This window comes from Ranitomeya imitator, chromosome 6 (assembly GCF_032444005.1).
Source record: "Ranitomeya imitator isolate aRanImi1 chromosome 6, aRanImi1.pri, whole genome shotgun sequence".
Classification (NCBI taxonomy): domain Eukaryota; kingdom Metazoa; phylum Chordata; class Amphibia; order Anura; family Dendrobatidae; genus Ranitomeya; species Ranitomeya imitator.
The window spans coordinates 491,912,077-491,931,878 of record NC_091287.1 but is presented as its reverse complement, the minus strand read 5'-3'; the positions used below and the strand labels follow the sequence as shown (position 1 = coordinate 491,931,878).

Genomic DNA, 19,802 nt, shown 5'->3' with positions numbered 1-19,802 from the left:
ACATGAGTTCAAGTAATTACAGGATGGTTTTTTAAAGGGTTTTTTGCTGACCGCGCAATTTACTTTTGTATCCTCTGCTATCTAGTTTTAGCGGGCCTCATTTTGCTGAATCTGTTTTCATACTGTGTATGTGCCTTCCTCTCATTTCACCGTCATTATATGTGGGGGGCTGCTATTTCTGTGGGGTATTTCTCTGGAGGCAAGAGAGGTCTGTGTTTCTTCTAATAGGGGAAGTTAGATCTTCGGCTGGTGCGAGACGTCTAGGATCAACGTAGGCACGTTCCCCGGCTATTGTTATTTGTGTGTTCAGGTTTAGGGTCGCGGTCAGCTTAGGTTCCATCACCCTAGAGCTCGTTGGTGCTTGTCCTTTTGTGATTCCCTGCCATTGGAATCATGACAGTATAGCCGGCCTAAAATGTTTGGGCTGAAGTAGGAGGAAAAGTAGTCTGAGGAAGTTTTTTTTTTTTTTTTCTCCTCTGAGGTTTCTGCCTAGCCCTAATTGCAGCCTGGCTGATTTTTTTTTTTCTCCTCTTAATCCTTGAATGGCTCTGACCTTAGCTGTTTATCATGGACGTCCAGAGTTTAGCTTCCAGCTTGAATAATCTTGCTGCTAAGGTTCAAAATATACAAGATTTTGTTGTACATGCTCCTATGTCTGAACCTAGAATTCCTATTCCAGAGTTCTTTGCTGGAGATAGATCTAGTTTTCTGAATTTTAGGAACAATTGCAAGCTGTTCCTTTCTTTGAAATCTCGCTCTTCTGGAGACCCTGCTCAGCAGGTTAAGATTATTATATCTTTCCTGTGGGGTGACCCTCAAAATTGGGCATTTGCATTGGCACCAGGGGATCCTGCGTTGCTTAATGTGGATGCGTTTTTTCTGGCATTGGGTTTGCTCTATGAGGAACCTAACCAAGAGGTTCAGGCTGAAAAAGCTTTATTAGCTCTCTCTCAGGGACAAGATGAAGCAGAAATATATTGTCAAAAATTTCGGAAATGGTCAGTGCTTACTCAGTGGAATGAGTGCGCCCTGGCTGCAAAGTTCAGAGATGGCCTTTCTGAGGCCATTAAAGATGTTATGGTGGGGTTCCCTGCGCCTACGGGTCTGAATGAGTCTATGACTATGGCTATTCAGATTGATCGGCGTTTACGGGAGCGCAAACCTGTGCACCATTTGGCGGTGTCTTCTGAACAGGCACTTGAGACAATGCAATGTGATAGAGTTCAGTCTAGAAGTGAACGGCAAAACTATAGGCGGAAAAATGGGTTGTGCTTTTATTGTGGTGATTCAGCTCATGTTATATCAGCATGCTCTAAACGCACAAAAAAGGTTGATAAGTCTGTTGCCATTAGTACATTACAGTCTAAGTTCATTCTGTCTGTGACTCTGATTTGCTCATTATCATCCATTTCCGTCGATGCCTATGTAGATTCAGGCGCTGCCCTGAGTCTTATGGATTGGTCATTTGCCAAGCGATCTGGGTTTAGTCTTGAGCCTCTGGAAGTCCCTATTCCTTTGAAGGGAATTGACTCTACACCTTTAGCTATGAATAAATCTCAGTACTGGACACAAGTGACCATGCGCCATGCGTATGACTCCCGTTCATCAGGAGGTGATTCGCTTCCTGGTATTGTATAATTTACATGATGTTCTAGTACTTGGTCTGCCATGGTTACAAACTCATAATCCAGTCCTTGACTGGAAAACAATGTCTGTGTTAAGCTGGGGATGTCAGGGGGTTCATGATGATGCACCTCCGATTTCTATCGCTTCATCTACTCCTTCTGAGGTTCCTGTATTTTTGTCGGATTATCGGGATGTTTTTGAGGAGCCTAAGCTCAGTTCGCTTCCTCCTCACAGGGATTGCGATTGTGCTATAAATTTAATTCCTGGTAGTAAATTTCCTAAAGGTCGTTTGTTCAATCTGTCAGTGCCAGAGCATACTGCTATGCGGGATTATGTTAAGGAGTCCTTGGAAAAGGGACATATCCGTCCATCTTCGTCCCCTTTGGGAGCAGGTTTTTTTTTCGTGGCCAAGAAAGATGGGTCCTTGAGGCCTTGTATAGATTATCGTCTTTTGAATAAGATTACCGTAAAATATCAGTATCCTTTGCCTTTGTTGACTGATTTGTTTGCTCGCATTAAGGGGGCTAAATGGTTCACTAAGATTGATCTCCGGGGTGCGTATAATCTTATACGAATAAAGCAAGGTGATGAGTGGAAAACCGCATTTAATACGCCTGAGGGCCATTTTGAGTATTTGGTAATGCCTTTCGGACTTTCTAATGCTCCTTCAGTCTTCCAGTCCTTTATGCACGATATTTTCCGTGAATATCTGGATAAATTTATGATTGTGTATTTGGATGATACTTTGGTTTTTTCTGATGACTGGGAGTCTCATGTTCAGCAGGTCAGGAAGGTGTTTCAGGTCCTGCGGGCTAATTCCTTGTTTGTAAAGGGCTCAAAGTGTCTCTTTGGAGTCCAGAAGATTTCTTTCTTGGGGTATATTTTTTCCCCTTCTACTATTGAGATGGATCCCGTCAAGGTTCGGGCTATTTGTGACTGGACGCAGCCTGCATCTCTTAAGAGTTTGCAGAAGTTCTTGGGCTTTGCTAATTTCTATCGTCGTTTTATAACTAATTTTTCTAGTGTTGCTAAGCCTTTGACGGATTTGACTAAGAAGGGTGCTGATGTTGCTGATTGGTCTCCTGCGGCTGTGGAGGACTTTCAGGAACTTAAACGCCGGTTTTCTTCTGCTCCTGTGTTGCGTCAGCCTGATGTTTTGCTTCCTTTCCAAGTTGAGGTTGATGCTTCCGAGATTGGAGCGGGGGCGGTTTTGTCACAGAGAAGCTCCGATTGCTCGGTGATGAAGCCATGTGCGTTCTTTTCTAGAAAATTTTCGCCCGCTGAGCGGAATTATGATGTGGGTAATCGGGAACTTTTGGCCATGAAGTGGGCATTTGAGGAGTGGCGTCATTGGCTGGAGGGTGCTAGACATCGTGTGGTGGTCTTGACTGATCACAAAAATCTGATTTACCTTGAGTCTGCCAGGCGTCTGAATCCTAGACAGGCTCGTTGGTCACTGTTTTTCTCTCGTTTCAATTTTGTGGTTTCATACCTGCCAGGTTCAAAGAATGTGAAGGCGGATGCTCTTTCTAGGAGTTTTGTGCCTGACTCCCCTGGAAATTCTGAGCCCACTGGTATCCTTAGGGATGGGGTGATTTTGTCGGCCGTCTTCCCAGACTTGCGACGTGCTTTGCAGGAGTTTCAGGCGGGTAAACCTGATCGTTGTCCGCCTGAGAGACTGTTTGTTCCGGATAGTTGGACCAGTAGAGTCATCTTCGAGGTCCATTCTTCTGCGTTGGCAGGTCATCCTGGAATATTTGGTACTAGAGACTTGGTGGCCAGGTCTTTTTGGTGGCCTTCCTTGTCGAGGGATGTGCGTTCTTTTGTGCAGTCTTGTGAGGTTTGTGCTCGGGCTAAGCCTTGCTGTTCTCGAGCCAGTGGATTGTTGTCACCTTTCCCTATCCCGAAGAGGCCTTGGATGCACATTTCCATGGACTTTATTTCGGATCTCCCTGTCTCTCAAAAAATGTCCGTCATCTGGGTTGTGTGTGACCGCTTTTCTAAAATGGTTCATCTTGTACCCTTGCCTAAGTTGCCTTCCTCCTCTGAGTTGGTCCCTCTGTTTTTCCAGAGCGTGGTTCGTTTGCATGGGATTCCGGAGAACATCGTTTCTGACAGGGGATCCCAGTTTGTGTCTAGATTTTGGCGGACGTTCTGTGCTAAGATGGGCATTGATTTGTCCTTTTCGTCTGCATTCCATCCTCAGACGAATGGCCAGACGGAGCGAACTAATCAGACCTTGGAAACTTATTTGAGGTGTTTTGTTTCTGCTGATCAGGATGACTGGGTTACCTTTTTGCCGCTGGCCGAGTTTGCCCTTAATAATCGGGCTAGTTCTGCTACCTTGGTTTCTCCTTTCTTTTGTAATTCGGGGTTTCATCCTCGTTTTTCCTCTGGTCAGGTGGAGTCTTCTGATTGTCCTGGAGTGGACATGGTGGTGGATAGGTTGCATCAGATTTGGAGTCATGTGGTGGACAATTTGAAGTTGTCCCAGGAGAAGGCTCAGCAGTTTGCTAATCGCCGTCGCCGCGTGGGTCCTCGACTTCGTGTTGGGGACTTGGTGTGGTTGTCTTCTCGTTTTGTTCCTATGAAGGTCTCTTCTCCTAAGTTCAAGCCTCGGTTCATCGGTCCTTATAGGATCTTGGAAATTCTTAACCCTGTGTCGTTTCGTTTGGATCTCCCGGCATCGTTTGCTATTCATAATGTGTTCCATCGGTCGTTGTTGCGGAGGTATGAGGTACCTGTTGTTCCTTCGCTTGAGCCTCCTGCTCCGGTGCTGGTGGAGGGAGAATTGGAGTATGTTGTGGAGAAGATCTTGGATTCTCGTGTTTCCAGACGGAAACTCCAATATTTGGTCAAGTGGAAGGGTTATGGTCAGGAGGATAATTCTTGGGTGGTTGCCTCTGATGTTCATGCTGATGATTTGGTCCGCGCTTTTCATAGGGCTCATCCTGGTCGCCCTGGTGGTTCTCGTGAGGGTTCGGTGACCCCTCCTCAAGGGGGGGTACTGTTGTGAGTTCTGTTTTTGGGCTCCCTCTGGTGGTTACTGATGGTACTGGGTGATTTGTGTTCTGCTGTCTCTGGTGTCCACCTGTTCTATTAGGATTTGGGAGTTTCCTATTTAACCGGGCTTTCTTGTCATTTCCCCGCCGGCTATCAAGGTTATCAGAGTGTTTTGTTACCTCAGCTTCTGGCTTCAGTAATCTTCAGGACAAGCTAAGTTTTTGATTTTCTTGTTCCACGTTTTGCTTTATTTTTGTCTTGTCCAGCTTGCATATAATTGTTTCTTTACTGCTGGTTGCTCTAGCGGGCTGTAATTGCTCCTCATGTTCCATGAGTTGGAACATGAGTTCAAGTAATTACAGGATGGTTTTTTGAAGGGTTTTTTGCTGACCGCGCAATTTACTTTTGTATCCTCTGCTATCTAGTTTTAGCGGGCCTCATTTTGCTGAATCTGTTTTCATACTGTGTATGTGCCTTCCTCTCATTTCACCGTCATTATATGTGGGGGGCTGCTATTTCTGTGGGGTATTTCTCTGGAGGCAAGAGAGGTCTGTGTTTCTTCTAATAGGGGAAGTTAGATCTTCGGCTGGTGCGAGACGTCTAGGATCAACGTAGGCACGTTCCCCGGCTATTGTTACTTGTGTGTTCAGGTTTAGGGTCGCGGTCAGCTTAGGTTCCATCACCCTAGAGCTCGTTGGTGCTTGTCCTTTTGTGATTCCCTGCCATTGGAATCATGACAAGTAGGGGGTCCAAGCAGTCAGACCCCCATATCAGTCACTAAGCTATCCCCTATTCAGTGGAAATGCAATAAATTCATATTTTGATAATCATTATTTTTGTCTCATACATTTAGGCCTTGTTCACACATAGCCTATTTGCTGCTGTGTTTTTTTTTGTGTCCTGCCCTGATTTTGGCACATATCTCATGTGACTGAAGCCCGTGGATGTCATTGATCAAGAGACCATGGGCGGACATACCATTGGTGAAACCTGTGCCTCCACACAGGGGCCCAAGACATAAGGGGCCACTTTTACTTCCAAAGCAGCTTCTGTCTCAGACATATTAAGGGATGTTTTATGATGAGCTATTGGACTGCTAGGGGCCCATATGCTGTCCTTGCACAGGGTCCCTCTTTTATACAAGTGATATAGGCAGCTTGTGGTATAAGGCTGGGTTCACACTGCGTTAGTGTGACCCGTTTAACGGACTACGTTACACCGCGGCATACCGCGGTGTAACGTAGTCCGTTAACGCCGCCATTACTTTCAATGACATACGCCTGGCCACATTCCGACTAGATGGACACGTCCTCTCTCAATGCAAGTGGAAACAGTCTAGTTGGAATGTGACCGAAGGTATGCATATAACTTGCTTACAGTCACATGTCCACTGCCCCAACAGCGGAGAATCCTGACAGACTGTGCACAATGTGAGGATTCACATGTCTACAGTCACATAGATTGACTGCAGAGTTGTAGATTAAGACTTAACAGCTCTTTAACCCCTCTGTGACCTTAGACGTACTATCCCGTCGAGGTGCCCTGGGCTTATCTGACCCTGGACGGGATAGTACGTCATAGCCGATCGGCCGCGCTCACGGGGGGAGCGCGGCCGATCGTGGCCGGGTGTCAGCTGCTTATCGCAGCTGACATCCGGCACTATGTGCCAGGAGCGGTCACGGACCGCCCCCGGCACATTAACCCCTGGCACACCGCGATCAAAGATGATCGCGATGTGCCGGCGGTGCAGGGAAGCACCGCGCAGGGAGGGGGCTCCCTGCGGGCTTCCCTGAGCCCCCCGCAGCAACGCGATGTGATCGCGTTGCTGCGAGGGTCTCCTCACCTCCCTCCCTGCTCGAGCCCCGGATCCAAGATGGCCGCGGATCCGGGTCCTGCAGGGAGGGAGGTGGCTTCACAGAGCCTGCTTAGAGCAGGCACTGTGAAGGCTGCAGCGCTGCATGTCAGATCAGTGATCTGACAGAGTGCTGTGCAAACTGTCAGATCACTGATCTGTGATGTCCCCCCCTGGGACAAAGTAAAAAAGTAAAAAAAAAAATTTCCAAATGTGTAAAAAAAATTAAAAAAAATATTCCAAAATAATGAAAAAAAAAAAAAAAATATTATTCCCATAAATACATTTCTTCATCTAAATAAAAAAAAAAAAACAATAAAAGTACACATATTTAGTATCGCCGCGTCCGTAACAACCCGACCTATAAAACTGTCCCACTAGTTAACCCCTTCAGTAAACACCGTAAGAAAAAAAAAAAAAAAACGAGGCAAAAAACAACGCTTTATTATCATACCGCTGAACAAAAAGTGGAATAACACGCGATCAAAAGGACAGATATAAATAACCATGGTACCGCTGAAAGCGACATATTGTCCCGCAAAAAAAGAGCCACCATACAGCATCATCAGCAAAAAAATAAAAAAGTTATAGTCCTGAGAATAAAGCGATGCAAAAATAATTATTTTTTCTGTAAAATAGTTTTTATCGTATAAAAGCACCAAACCATAAAAAAATTATATAAATGAGGTATCGCTGTAATCGTACTGACCCGAAGAATAAAACTGCTTTATCAATTTTACCAAACGCGGAACGGTATAAACGCCTCCCCCAATAGAAATTCATGAATAGCTGGCTTTTGGTCATTCTTCCTCACAAAAATCGGAATAAAAAGCGATAAAAAAATGTCACGTGCCCAAAAATGTTTTCAATAAAAACGTCAACTCGTCCCACAAAAAACAAGACCTCACATGACTCTGTGGACCAAAATATGGAAAAATTATAGCTCTCAAAATGTGGTATTGCAAAAAATATTTTTTGCAATAAAAAGGGTCTTTCAGTGTGTGACGGCTGCCAATCATAAAAATCCGCTAAAAAACTCGCTATAAAAGTAAATCAAACCCCCCTTCATCACCCCCTTAGTTAGGGAAAAATAAAAAAAATGTATTTATTTCCATTTTCCCATTAGGGCTAGGGTTAGGGCTAGGGTTAGGGCTAGGGCTAGGGTTAGGGCTAGGGTTAGGGCTAGGGTTAGGGCTAGGGCTAGGGTTAGGGCTAGGGTTAGGGCTAGGGTTAGGGCTAGGGTTAGGGTTAGGGCTAGGGTTAGGGCTAGGGTTAGGGCTAGGGTTAGGGTTAGGGCTAGGGTTAGGGCTAGGGTTAGGGCTAGGGTTAGGGCTAGGGTTAGGGTTAGGGTTGGGGCTACAGTTAGGGTTGGGGCTAAAGTTAGGGTTAGGGTTTAGATTACATTTACAGTTGGGAATAGGGTTGGGATTAGGGTTAGGGGTGTGTCAGGGTTAGAGGTGTGGTTAGGGTTACCGTTGGAATTAGGGTTAGGGGTGTGTTTAGATTAGGGTTTCAGTTATAATTGGGGGGTTTCCACTGTTTCGGCACATCAGGGGCTCTCCAAACACGACATGGCGTCCGATCTCAATTCCAGCCAATTCTGCGTTGAAAAAGTAAAACAGTGCTCCTTCCCTTCCGAGCTCTCCTGTGTGCCCAAACAGGGGTTTACCCCAACATATGGGGTATCAGCGTACTCAGGACAAATTGGACAACAACTTTTGTGGACCAATTTCTCCTGTTACCCTTGGGAAAATACAAAACTGGGGGCTAAAAAATAATTTTTGTGGGAAAACAAAAAGATTTTTTATTTTCACGGCTCTGCGTTATAAACTGTAGTGAAACACTTGGGGGTTCAAAGTTCTCACAACACATCTAGATAAGTTCATTGAGGGGTCTAGTTTCCAATATGGGGTCACTTGTGGGGGGTTTCTACTGTTTAGGTACATTAGGGGCTCTGCAAACGCAATGTGACGCCTGCAGACCAATCCATCTAAGTCTGCATTCCAAATGATGCTCCTTCCCTTCCGAGCCCTCCCATGCGCCCAAACGGTGGTTCCCCCCCACATATCGGGTATCAGCGTACTCAGGACAAATTGGACAACAACATTTAGGGTCCAATTTCTCCTGCTAACCTTGGAAAAATACAAAACTGGGGGCTAAAATATAATTTTTGTGGAAAAAAAAATATTTTTTATTTGCATGGCTCTGCGTTATAAACTGTAGTGAAATACTTGGGGGTTCAAAGCTCTCACAACACATCAAGATGAGTTCCTTAGGGGGTCTACTTTCCAAAATGGTGTCACTTGTGGGGGGTTTCTACTGTTTAGGTACATTAGGGGCTCTGCAAACGCAATGTGACGCCTGCAGACCATTCCATCTAAGTCTGCATTCCAAATGGCGCTCCTTCCCTTCCGAACCCTCCCATGCGCCCAAACGGTGGTTCCCCCCCACATATGGGGTATCAGCGTACTCAGGACAAATTGGACAACAACTTTTGGGGTCCAATTTCTCCTGTTACCCTAGGGAAAATACAAAACTGGGGGCTAAAAAATAATTTTTGTGGGAAAAAAATTTTGTTTTATTTTTATGGCTCTGCATTATAAACTTCTGTGAAGCCCTTGGTGGGTCAAAGTGCTCACCACACATCCAGATAAGTTCCTTAGGGGGTCTACTTTCCAAAATGGTGTCACTTGTGGGGGGTTTCAATGTTTAGGCACATCAGTGGCTCTCCAAACGCAACATGGCGTCCCATCTCAATTCCTGTCAATTTTGCATTGAAAAGTCAAACGGCGCTCCTTCCCTTCCGAGCTCTCCCATGCGCCCAAACAGTGGTTTACTGCCACATATGGGGTATCAGCGTACTCGGGACAAATTGGACAACAACTTTTGAGGTCCAATTTCTTCTCTTACCCTTGGAAAAATAAAAAATTGGGGGCAAAAATATAATTTTTGTGAAAAAATATGATTTTTTATTTTTACGGTTCTGCATTATAAACTTCTGTGAAGCACTTGGTGGGTCAAAGTGCTCACCACACCTCTAGATAAGTTCCTTAGGGGGTCTACTTTCCAAAATGGTGTCACTTGTGGGGGGTTTCAATGTTTAGGCACATCAGTGGCTCTCCAAACGCAACATGGCGTCCCATCTCAATTTCTGTCAATTTTGCATTGAAAAGTCAAACTGCGCTCCTTCCCTTCCGAGCTCTCCCATGCGCCCAAACAGTGGTTTACTGCCACATATGGGGTATCAGCGTACTCAGAACAAATTGGACAACAACTTTTTGGGTCCAATTTCTCCTGTTACCCTTGGTAAAATAAAACAAATTGGAGCTGAAGTAAATTTTTTGTGTAAAAAAGTTAAATGTTCATTTTTATTTAAACATTCCAAAAATTCCTATTAAACACCTGAAGGGTTAATAAACTTCTTGAATGTGGTTTTGAGCACCTTGAGGGGTGCAGTTTTTAGAATGGTGTCACACTTGGGCATTTTCTATCATATAGACCCCTCAAAATGACTTCAAATGAGACGTGGTCCCTAAAAAAAAATGGTGTTGTAAAAATGAGAAATTGCTGGTCAACTTTTAACCCTTATAACTCCCTAACAAAAAAAAAAATTGGTTCCAAAATTATGCTGATGTAAAGGAGACATGTGGGAAATGTTACTTATTAAGTATTTTGTGTGACATATCTCTGTGATTTAATTGCATAAAAATTCAAAGTTTGAAAATTGCGAAATTTTCAAAATTTTCGCCAAATTTCCGTTTTTTTCACAAATAAACGCAGGTACTATCAAAGAAATTTTACCACTATCATGAAGTACAATATGTCACGAGAAAACAATGTCAGAATCACCAGGATCCGTTGAAGCGTTTCGGAGTTATAACCTCATAAAGGGACAGTGGTCAGAATTGTAAAAATTGGCCTGGTCATTAACGTGCAAACCACCCTTGGGGGTAAAGGGGTTAATAATAAAAAAGTGTTTTGGAAATACTATTTTTTTTACATTTGTAATTTTTGGGAACACTATTTATTTACATTTGTAATTTTTGGGAATACAATTTTTTTTTTACATGTGTAATTTTTATTTTTAAACTAACTGTATGCTTAATGATTAATCCAATATCTTGTTTCTTAATTCCCAGGCCCACCCAATATTACAGAGGATGATTTTGTAAGTATCTTATATATGTTTGTAAATATTGTCAGAAACAAAGATGATAATTTGTAGAAAATAAACCACAGATATTTGTTTTCCTTCCCAAGAAACATGTTGCATCTAGCAGAATTAGATGCTGATTCTTTAGAGAGGACCCGTCACCAGAGCAATAGAGATCAGTTTTCGTTTTTATTTTATTCCTGCCACTCTCCTAGAAATTGCGTTTCTAGTCTTTTTTTTTTTTTTTTAAATTCGATGTACGGTTCCATAGATAAGAGCCTCTTTATTTAGTGCTATTTTTTATGATCACAGGATCCTCTGGGGCGTTTCCTTTGTCTGCTCTGCATTATCACCCTGTGAGCCAAACCCACTTAGTAAAGACCTAAATAGAAAGGTCCATATCTCTGGAATCGTATGTCGGATTTGAAAAAAAAAAAAAAACCACAATACTCAGGGAGCAGCAGAGTTAAAATAACAGCAATGGATGGAATTTACTGGACTTGTAGTATCGACACCATCAGCATTGCTGAAATATAGGGGCTGTGTTACTGCTTTTGCTGTAATTTATTATTCTGAATATTGTACAGTAAAATATTTTACATTCCCAACTCCCACAATGCTCCATTTTATATTATTAGTAAATTAGGTGATGGTGGATGTGTGTTCCTAGGTTGGATTTTGTGTCTCTTCACTGATTATTTCATTACTTTAAATACCTAGTAATGAATGCTAATTCATAGATGCCTGAAGTAATATTCTACCTACATCAGCGCCACATTGTGATATTTTCTTTTGACCTTACAATAATCCCTAGAGTTTCCTATAATTAGTGCGATTTACCAGAATAAGTTTTGGTCTAGTAAGCACATACAGAGTCACGTAGAAGCACCTACATCTCCCTAGATACGGTGGCATTAGAGAACCTTGCATTCCTGCACACCAACAATATAGCAAATCCGGTATTGTTATGTTCTCATGTCCTTTCAGTTGTAAAATTGCAAAGTGCTAGTAATAACAAGTAACTTTGCAATTTTCTTGCTACTAAAATAATTTTTTTATTTTTACTGTTTACTAGTGATGAGCAAGTGTACTCGTTGCTCGGGTTTTCCTGAGCACGCTCGGGTGACCTCCGAATATTTATGACTGCTCGGAGATTTAGTTTTCATCACGGCAGCTGAATGATTTAGAGCTACTAGCCAGCCTGAGTACATGTGGGGGTTGCCTGGTTGCTAGGGAATCCCCACATGTAATCAAGCTGGCTAGTAGCTGTAAAGCATTCAGCTGGTGGGATGAAAACAAAATCTCCGAGCAGTCATAAATACTCGGCGGTCACCCGAGCGTGCTCGGGAAAACCCGAGCAACGAGTATACTCTCTCATCACTACTGTTTACTGCTCATTGCCTTAGGTGTCGGCCACCTCTTGAGTATGGCAGAGGTGGACGAACATGTGTAGTGCTTACAATTGTAATTCAGTATGTAAGGCTTTGTTCAGACATCCGTTTATCTTGAGTGCTATATGTGGTTTTCACTGATAGTATTTGTACCTGTTATAGCCTGTTGGGCCAGATGTGCCCATACACTATAAGAGGTACGAGTACTATCCATGAAAATTTCAGATGTCCTTGATTTTCAGATGTTCGTGAAAATCGAGGAGACATATTAAATTTTGATCAGCAAGGCAAAGAGTCCGTGAAAGAATTGGACATTACTTGGATGACAAATGAGTGTGGTACGATTTTCTTGGACTGTCACGTAAGAGAAGATGGAGGATGTTTTTCTTCTCCGCGTACGATAAAAACTGGTGACACTAAGACCATACTCTGATCAAAGACTGATCAAAATAATTGGTCCATTTTTCTCATACAGTATGTGAGAAAAACAAATGTTTGAATGAGGCCTAACTCGATCTGGCTGTGACACTGAGTTACTATTCACAGGCAAGTCGTGAGATAGAATAGTCAGGAGGTCCGAGGTCAGATACCAGGAGCGCTTGTAGTACAGAGGGGCCAGACAAAGGCTTGGTCAGGTAACAGAACAGTAGGGTACGTCAAAACAAGGGAAAAAGACAAGCGGATAGTTAGAGGCCAAGTCCAGGGTCAGGTACCTGAAGTCAGAGCGCATAAGAAGCAGAAGGGATAATACACACGAATGGTCACAACAAATCCTAGGTCCGGCAACAAGATCAGAGATTCATACAATATCAGACACAGAGCTAAGCACACACTCACCTAAACTGAGCTACAGCTGACAGTGGCCTGCTCATAGCCAGTCAGCTAAATAGTTTAGCAAATCACCACAGACAGGTGATACCTGGAGAAACAGGCTAAGCCAAATTGAGCACCAGGGCTGTAATCAAAATGCTGACAGCCCAGCATGCATCAAATTGGATAACTGGACTGTCACTCACAAAACCGACAGTCCTGCTCACTCTAGATCCCATAGGGTGGCTGAGCTGTCACTCACAGGGTCCCTAGGCCACAGCAAAGATGAAACCGTGACACTAGCCAGATCGTTGGAGTGCACTGATAGGTCACAATTAGTAATGAGCGAATATACTCGTTACTCGAGATTTCCTGAGCACGCTCGGGGGTCCTCCGAGTGTTTTTTAGTGCTCAGAGATTTAGTTTTCTTGGCCGCAGCTGAATGATTTACATCTGTTAGCCAGCATAAGTACATGTGGGGGTTGCCTAGTTGCTAGGGAATCCCCACATGTACTTATGCTGGCTAACAGATGTAAATCATTCAGCTGCGGCAAGGGAAACTAAATCTCCAGCACTAAAAAATACTCGGAGGACCCCCGAGCGTGCTCAGGAAATCTCACGTAATGAGTATATTCGCTCATCACTAGTCACAATCCCAACCATCTTCAGTGCCCCTGTGCTCGTCATGTACTAGAAGGCCAATGCTGCCTCTTCTTACAGTACTGGAGATTGCACAGTTTGGGCCAGCGGTACAATGATGCTTCTAGCTTGCACTGTCTGTTAAGCAGAAGACCACTGCCCCCTCAGCAGGCCAGAAGCAGGGACCAATGCGCTCCTGCAGAAGTAGATGGGACAAGCCTTGTAAAAGGTGTCCATATGCAACAGATAGATGTCACCCTGATGTCCTTTTGGCCAACAACTAATTATTCCACGCTACTCACTTTAAGCTGATGTATGAAATATTTCTCCAGCCAAAAGAGAATCAGGACACCGGTTGGTGGATTTGGTCAACTTCTGTCTAATGTCTTTAGGCAGCTTTTAGGTTTTACATGAGAGGGATTGTGTATAGAAACATGTATAGAAATCACAAAATGAGAGCAAAAACAATTTTTAGAAAAATCTGGTATACTAGTGCAGCGCCCCAGAGACCTGGTCGTTGCAGTATGGCCCCAAGGCGAGTAGCGGTACGTCCGATGGCACTAAAGAGTTCTCCTGACCAGGTATCACCAGAACACATTACACTTCACACTCCGGCCACTAGTGGGAGAAAAAGGCTTTATTTATTGGGCCACTCCTCACACTGGTAAAACTAGGGGCTGGGGAGGAAGTTAGTCAGAAGCTGACTGGGTTGGAACCAGGCAACATCCCGTGGCAGGGGGTGTTGCGGGGAGAAGACACAGGGGGGTCCCTGTCAGGCGTGGGAACCTGGCAGGTGCCTAGCGAACAGAACAGTACGTGACGGAACCGCGCCTGCACTACCTTGCGGCGGTATCCTAAGAGAGAGACAAGAGGGGAAGAATATTGTGGAACAGTGTAAACGAGATCAGCACAAAGGAGAGCCAGTAAGAGTCGTGCTGAGAGAGGAAGGCAACATCTTACTGAAGCGCGTAGTCGGTGGCCGGATCACCGTAGGAGTAACTGACTTCAGGCCTTACTTCAAATTCCGCTGGACAGTTGATTATAGGTTGGCTGTCTACCTTTTACACCTACGAAGACATAGGGGGCAACATTGGGAGAGGGGCATCTCTAGGGTTCCGGAAGAACTCCAAGCCTTCCCGTCAAACGGGTGGCGTCCTAGCCATAACATATCTGGGGGACGTTAGAAACTAGCAACATCTGGAACCAAAGAATGAGAGAGAGAGAAAGCTGTAGAGAACGAACGAAAGAGAACAGCAGTTGTGAGGACTATTCCGAATGCTCAGCAGGGTAGGACTACAACACACAGGCGCTATTGGTAGGCAACGATTTCCATCTGCGAGGGAAACTCTGGATGTGCCCATCGGACCGGCCGGTCTCTGATAGCCTGGTTGAACGTGCTCTGGACTGAGTGTATTGAAGCCTTCAGTAAAAAGGTAAAGAGACTGCACTCCTGTGTCCTCGTTATTGCCTGCACCTCACACCATCACCATCCACCGTACTGGGAAGCCCTGGGGATTTACTTCACCTGTGGGAAGGTATACCATCCAGCTGCTATTCCATCACCCCAGCGGACCCCACAGCAGCGTCGGTCACCCTGACCGAACACCACAGGTGGCGTCACGAACCCCTGACAGACTGTACTACCACTTTTATTGGACGCCCCTTAGCAGGGTCACGACCGGGTCCAGCCACCGTGACAACCGCATAACTAAGCAGAAAGGACCGGTACCGAGTGACTAGTGGCCCTGTGTCTGGGGGCGCTCCACTTGAAAAAATGTTATTTTAAAGAAGTTGTTTGGTTTACGAAAACATTTTATGACAATTAAGATTATTTAAAGGGGGACTCTTATTTAGGACCTTGTTTAGCTAAGCTCTGCCTGGAGATCCCACTAACTTTTTTGGAGGGGCTGCCAAGAGCAAATAAGCTTTATAAGTTCTGTTAACCTATCAGAAAGAGGAATGCAGTATAGCATTAATCATGTGGGTCAACTTAGCAAAGCTCCATTCACCACACACATTATGGATCGCATGAAAGCATGTGAGACGTCTGCAAGGTGATAAAGGATTGCATAGAAGATAGACTATAATATTATATGTTTTGTTATTTGTCGCTGTGCCTCTTGGTGTGTGCTATCTTCTGTAAATCAGCACTGACCATCACTACCATGGTTTGTGTTTCACGCTCTGTTTTGTTCTATTTGCTTAGGAGGATTTCCTAGTAACAGATGAACAGCTCGTAGATTTCTTCAATGAATTCTTAAGTCTACCAGTAAGTAAACATGGCTGAATATCCCGATATTGCTTAATTCCCCTATTCATTCTGTAATACAATTACATACTCATATAATACACTTACTGGAATTGTTACACTTACTTGCATTGTTGATTTTTTTCCATAGTATTACACAATACTGCAGGAATGTAAATAGTCTGTAATCAAACCTGTCATCAGACACAATTACTGTGTGAAGAACATATCAGCTCTCCAAAATACTTACATTCACTATAAAATAGTCATTCAGCATCACCTTTTCTTAAAACTGCATTGTGCTGTTCCAAGTGTTATAACTAGAGGAAAAATTTGAACCTAGGCCCCCACCAGCATGGTGATCAGATGTACCTGCCAATGTAATAATGTTTTCAATACTTGCCCCTATCCTGTAATAATATCCCCATCCTGTAATAATGTCCCCCATCTAGTAATCATGTTCCCATCCAGGACCTTTCCTGTAATAATGTCTTCCATCCTGTAACAAGATCTCCCATTCAGTAATAATGTCCCCATCCTGGCCTTTCAGGTAATAATGTCCTCTTCCTGTAATAATGTCTCTGTCCTGGCCTTTTCATGTAATAATGTCCTCAATGTGTAATAATGTCCTCTTCCTGTAATAATGTCTCTGTCCTGGCCTTTTCATGTAATAATGTCCTCAATGTGTAATAATGTCCCCGTGCTGGCTCTTTCATGTAACAATGTCCCTTTGCTGGCCCTTTCATGTAATAGTGTCCACATCCTGTAATAATCTCCCCTTGCTGATGCTTTCATGTAATAATGTCCTCATACTGTAATACTGTCCCCATCCTGGCACTTTTATCTAATAATGTCCTCATCCTGTATTAATGTCCCCATCCTGGCTCTTTCATGTAACAATGTCCTTGGCATGTAATAATGTCCCCATGCTGGCTCTTTCGTGTAATAATGTCCTCATCCTGTAATATTGTCCCCGTCCTGGCCCTTTCACGTAATAATGTCCTCATCCTGTAATATTGTCCCCGTCATGGCCCTTTCATGTAATAATGCCTCATCCTTTAATAATGTCCCCGCCCTGACCCTTTCCTGTAAAAATGACCACCCATAACCCACTGTTCCCTTAACACCCAGCGTCCTCTTGAGTAGTCTCCTGCAGCTTCTGATTGGCCGGCGGCCTATATAGCTATTGTTCTGTCACATTGAGACCTGCGACTGTAACACAAAGATGCAAACCTTTATACATGTGTTTGATGTTTGATATATTCGCCATAAACTTCAGTGACGTTTATGATTTGTCTGTGATTTGGCTGTGAATGCCGCTCGCTGCTTTAAACATGAGACATTAGTTGAAATGTAAAGAGTTGGCCAAGAAATGGCTCGCCAAGAAGTGTAGGACTTTGTTTCATACAATAGACTATTATCCTGCATAAAAATCATGGTTTTCTTGAAAGATGCAGACTTTTTCCTCTAGGTTTGTGTAACACCCCAGGTAACCGGTTGTTACAGTGATGTTGCATTTCCCTTCGGGGAGGGTGATATCATGCTTGGAGGCAAGGAGGTAACTCACCCACATTCAACACATTCTGGATCCAGGCCAGAAGGGGGAGCTCAGGACCCGGATTCACGGGAGCTTCCCCAGCTTTAAGTGCTCTGGTCTGGAGGAAGAATTAGGTGAGTTGGTCCATGGAGACCAAAGAGACAGGACTCGGTTGGAGGGAGAGGAGAAAGAAGGAAGTCTGAAACAGCGAGCAGACAGCAGAGCTGGCAGCCAGGATTGAGCTGCAGCTCCAGGAGAGAGGAAGAACCCGAGGGCTTGAAACTGGTGGAGCTACTGAGGAAAGGAGTACAGTGGAGAATGAAAGAGGCTCAGATGGGAACGGTGACTGGACACCCTCAGAGCCAGAGCGCAGAAACCAGGCATCGGGAGCCCGAGGTCATGTTGTACTCCAGGTCAATCGGCAGAAACGGAGGGCATAGGACTGCATGCTATTTGCCCACACCACACCTGAAGGTGAAGTAGCACCTGAAGAGCCCGGGTCATGATAGAGACCCTATAAAATGGCTCAAGCTGCCCACCAGGAGAGGACTTTGCACGAATGCCACAAGCAGCAAGGACCTCGCACACTAGCATGTGTAGGAAGGCTTACGGACCTAACCTGGGAGAGGGATCTACTTTTGCCTCCAAGCCGGCCAGACCTTATCATCACCTGTTCCTGGTACCCTGGACAGTGGACTGCTACTGCCAGTAAAACAGGTAAAGACTTTGCAACTCTGTATCCTCCACTTATTTGCTGGCATACACCATCCTTGCCCACTTCACCTGTGGGAAGCGTCACCATCTTGCTGCAACAATATCACCCCAGAGGACCCCTTTAAGCAGCGTCGGTCCCTACTGACCAAGAACCACAGGTGGCGTCACGAACTTAAATAAACTATACAAACCCCTTCAAAAACATTTCCCCTATCAGCTTGAGCGCCCAGGGCCATGGACTTGGTCGCAGCCACCGTGACATCCCTTTTAAGTGCGACCGGACCCGGTGCCAAGTACCCCAAGCCCAGGCGGGTGACACATTTGGGAGTTGATTTTTATTCCATCTTCAACTCGAAAAGATGCAACTAGCTCATCTTTAACAATACCAGCCCGTACCAGTACCCACCTCCACCTTGCTGGTGTCTGAGTTGGAGTGGAGGTCTGTGCCTGTTACTTGATCCAGCCACGGGCTCATCCATCTCGTCTGTCAAGAGTCACTCACATTGAACACCTTGTACTTCTGGGCCTCCAACGAGGCTGCAGTTCTGGAATATGACAGCTCTGGAGGATAATTTTGATCGCTTCTTGATCGCTAAACATTTGATTCTTCTCAAATCTTTTGCAGATAATGCCAAACACTTTTTTTGCGACCCTGTTGACTATTTGCAAAAAACTCTGGATAGCTCTGTGATCATTCCCCAATATCTTAGTAATTTAAAGAGTTCTGCATCAATCTGTAAGACGTGACAATTTTTGACTTTTCAGAATCAGTTAAATCTATTTTTTTTTTACCATTTTTCAGGAGGAAAATTAGCTACCTAAGGGTATGTTTCCACGGTCAGGAAACGCTGCGTGTTTGATGCTGCATACAGCCGCAGCGTCAAACACGCAACGTCCAGATGTTACAGCATAGTGGAAGGGATTTCCTGAAATCCCGTCTCCACTGTGTGTTAAAAGACGCAGGCAGCAGACCCACGTAATGCGCGTCTTTCCAGAACGCAGCATGCTTGTTTACAATGCGGCGATTTACCATAGACCATTACCATTACCATAGTAAAACCGCATCTAATGATTAGTCACATGCGTAATAACTGCGTAAACGCAGCTTACTACGCATGTCTACTAATTTAAATAAGGTCTTACCTGTCACACCGCTGGAAGTCCGCATCCACTGCATTTCTTGCGAGAACTTAGCTTACCGCGAGAACTACCGTGCAAGTGACCGGGGTTATCTCTGGTCACCCTACGCTAGTTCTCATGGTCAGCTGACCACGAGAGCTAGAGTGTAAGTGATTGCCGGAGAGTTATCTCTGGGGGTCATCTACAAGCTCTGCTATGTCTGGATGTCAGGCATCCAGATGTAGCAGAGCTGTACTCATCGTGGGACACTTGTTATTAAGGACTGCGTTGGACCAGGGAGTATACTGTTGGTTTATTTTTATTTATTTTTTTTTCAGAAGATCGATGGCTTCACTTTGATTACCAGTATAATAAAGATGGCAAAACTGTGTGGTGTTTTATTTAATTAAAATACTTTATTCTGCATGTGTGTGTTTTATTAACCCTTTACCAACTATAGAATTAGTAATGGTAGGAGTCTTATTGACACCTCTCCATTACTAAGTCGGCTTAATGTCACCTTACTAAGGTGACATTAACCCCTTATTACCCCATATGCCACCGCTACAGGGCAGTGGGAAGAGAAAGGCTAAGCGCCGGAATTGGGGCGGCTGGGAGCTGGTGTTTGTAGCTGGGGGGCAATATCCATGGTCCCTCTCTAGGCTATGAATAACAGCCCGCAGCTGTCTGCATAGCCTTTCTGGCTATAA

General features: G+C 44.5%; 1 protein-coding gene across 1 annotated transcript in view; it reads left to right on the top strand.

Moving 5' to 3' along the window:
* RGS22 (regulator of G protein signaling 22) overlaps positions 1-19,802 on the top strand; it is a 189,938-nt gene that overhangs the window by 1,634 nt on the left and 168,502 nt on the right. The window contains exons 2-3 of the mRNA XM_069731649.1: positions 10,621-10,649; positions 15,681-15,743. Of these exons, the coding sequence (XP_069587750.1) occupies positions 10,621-10,649; positions 15,681-15,743 (92 nt within the window). The remainder of the gene's footprint in view (positions 1-10,620; positions 10,650-15,680; positions 15,744-19,802) is intronic.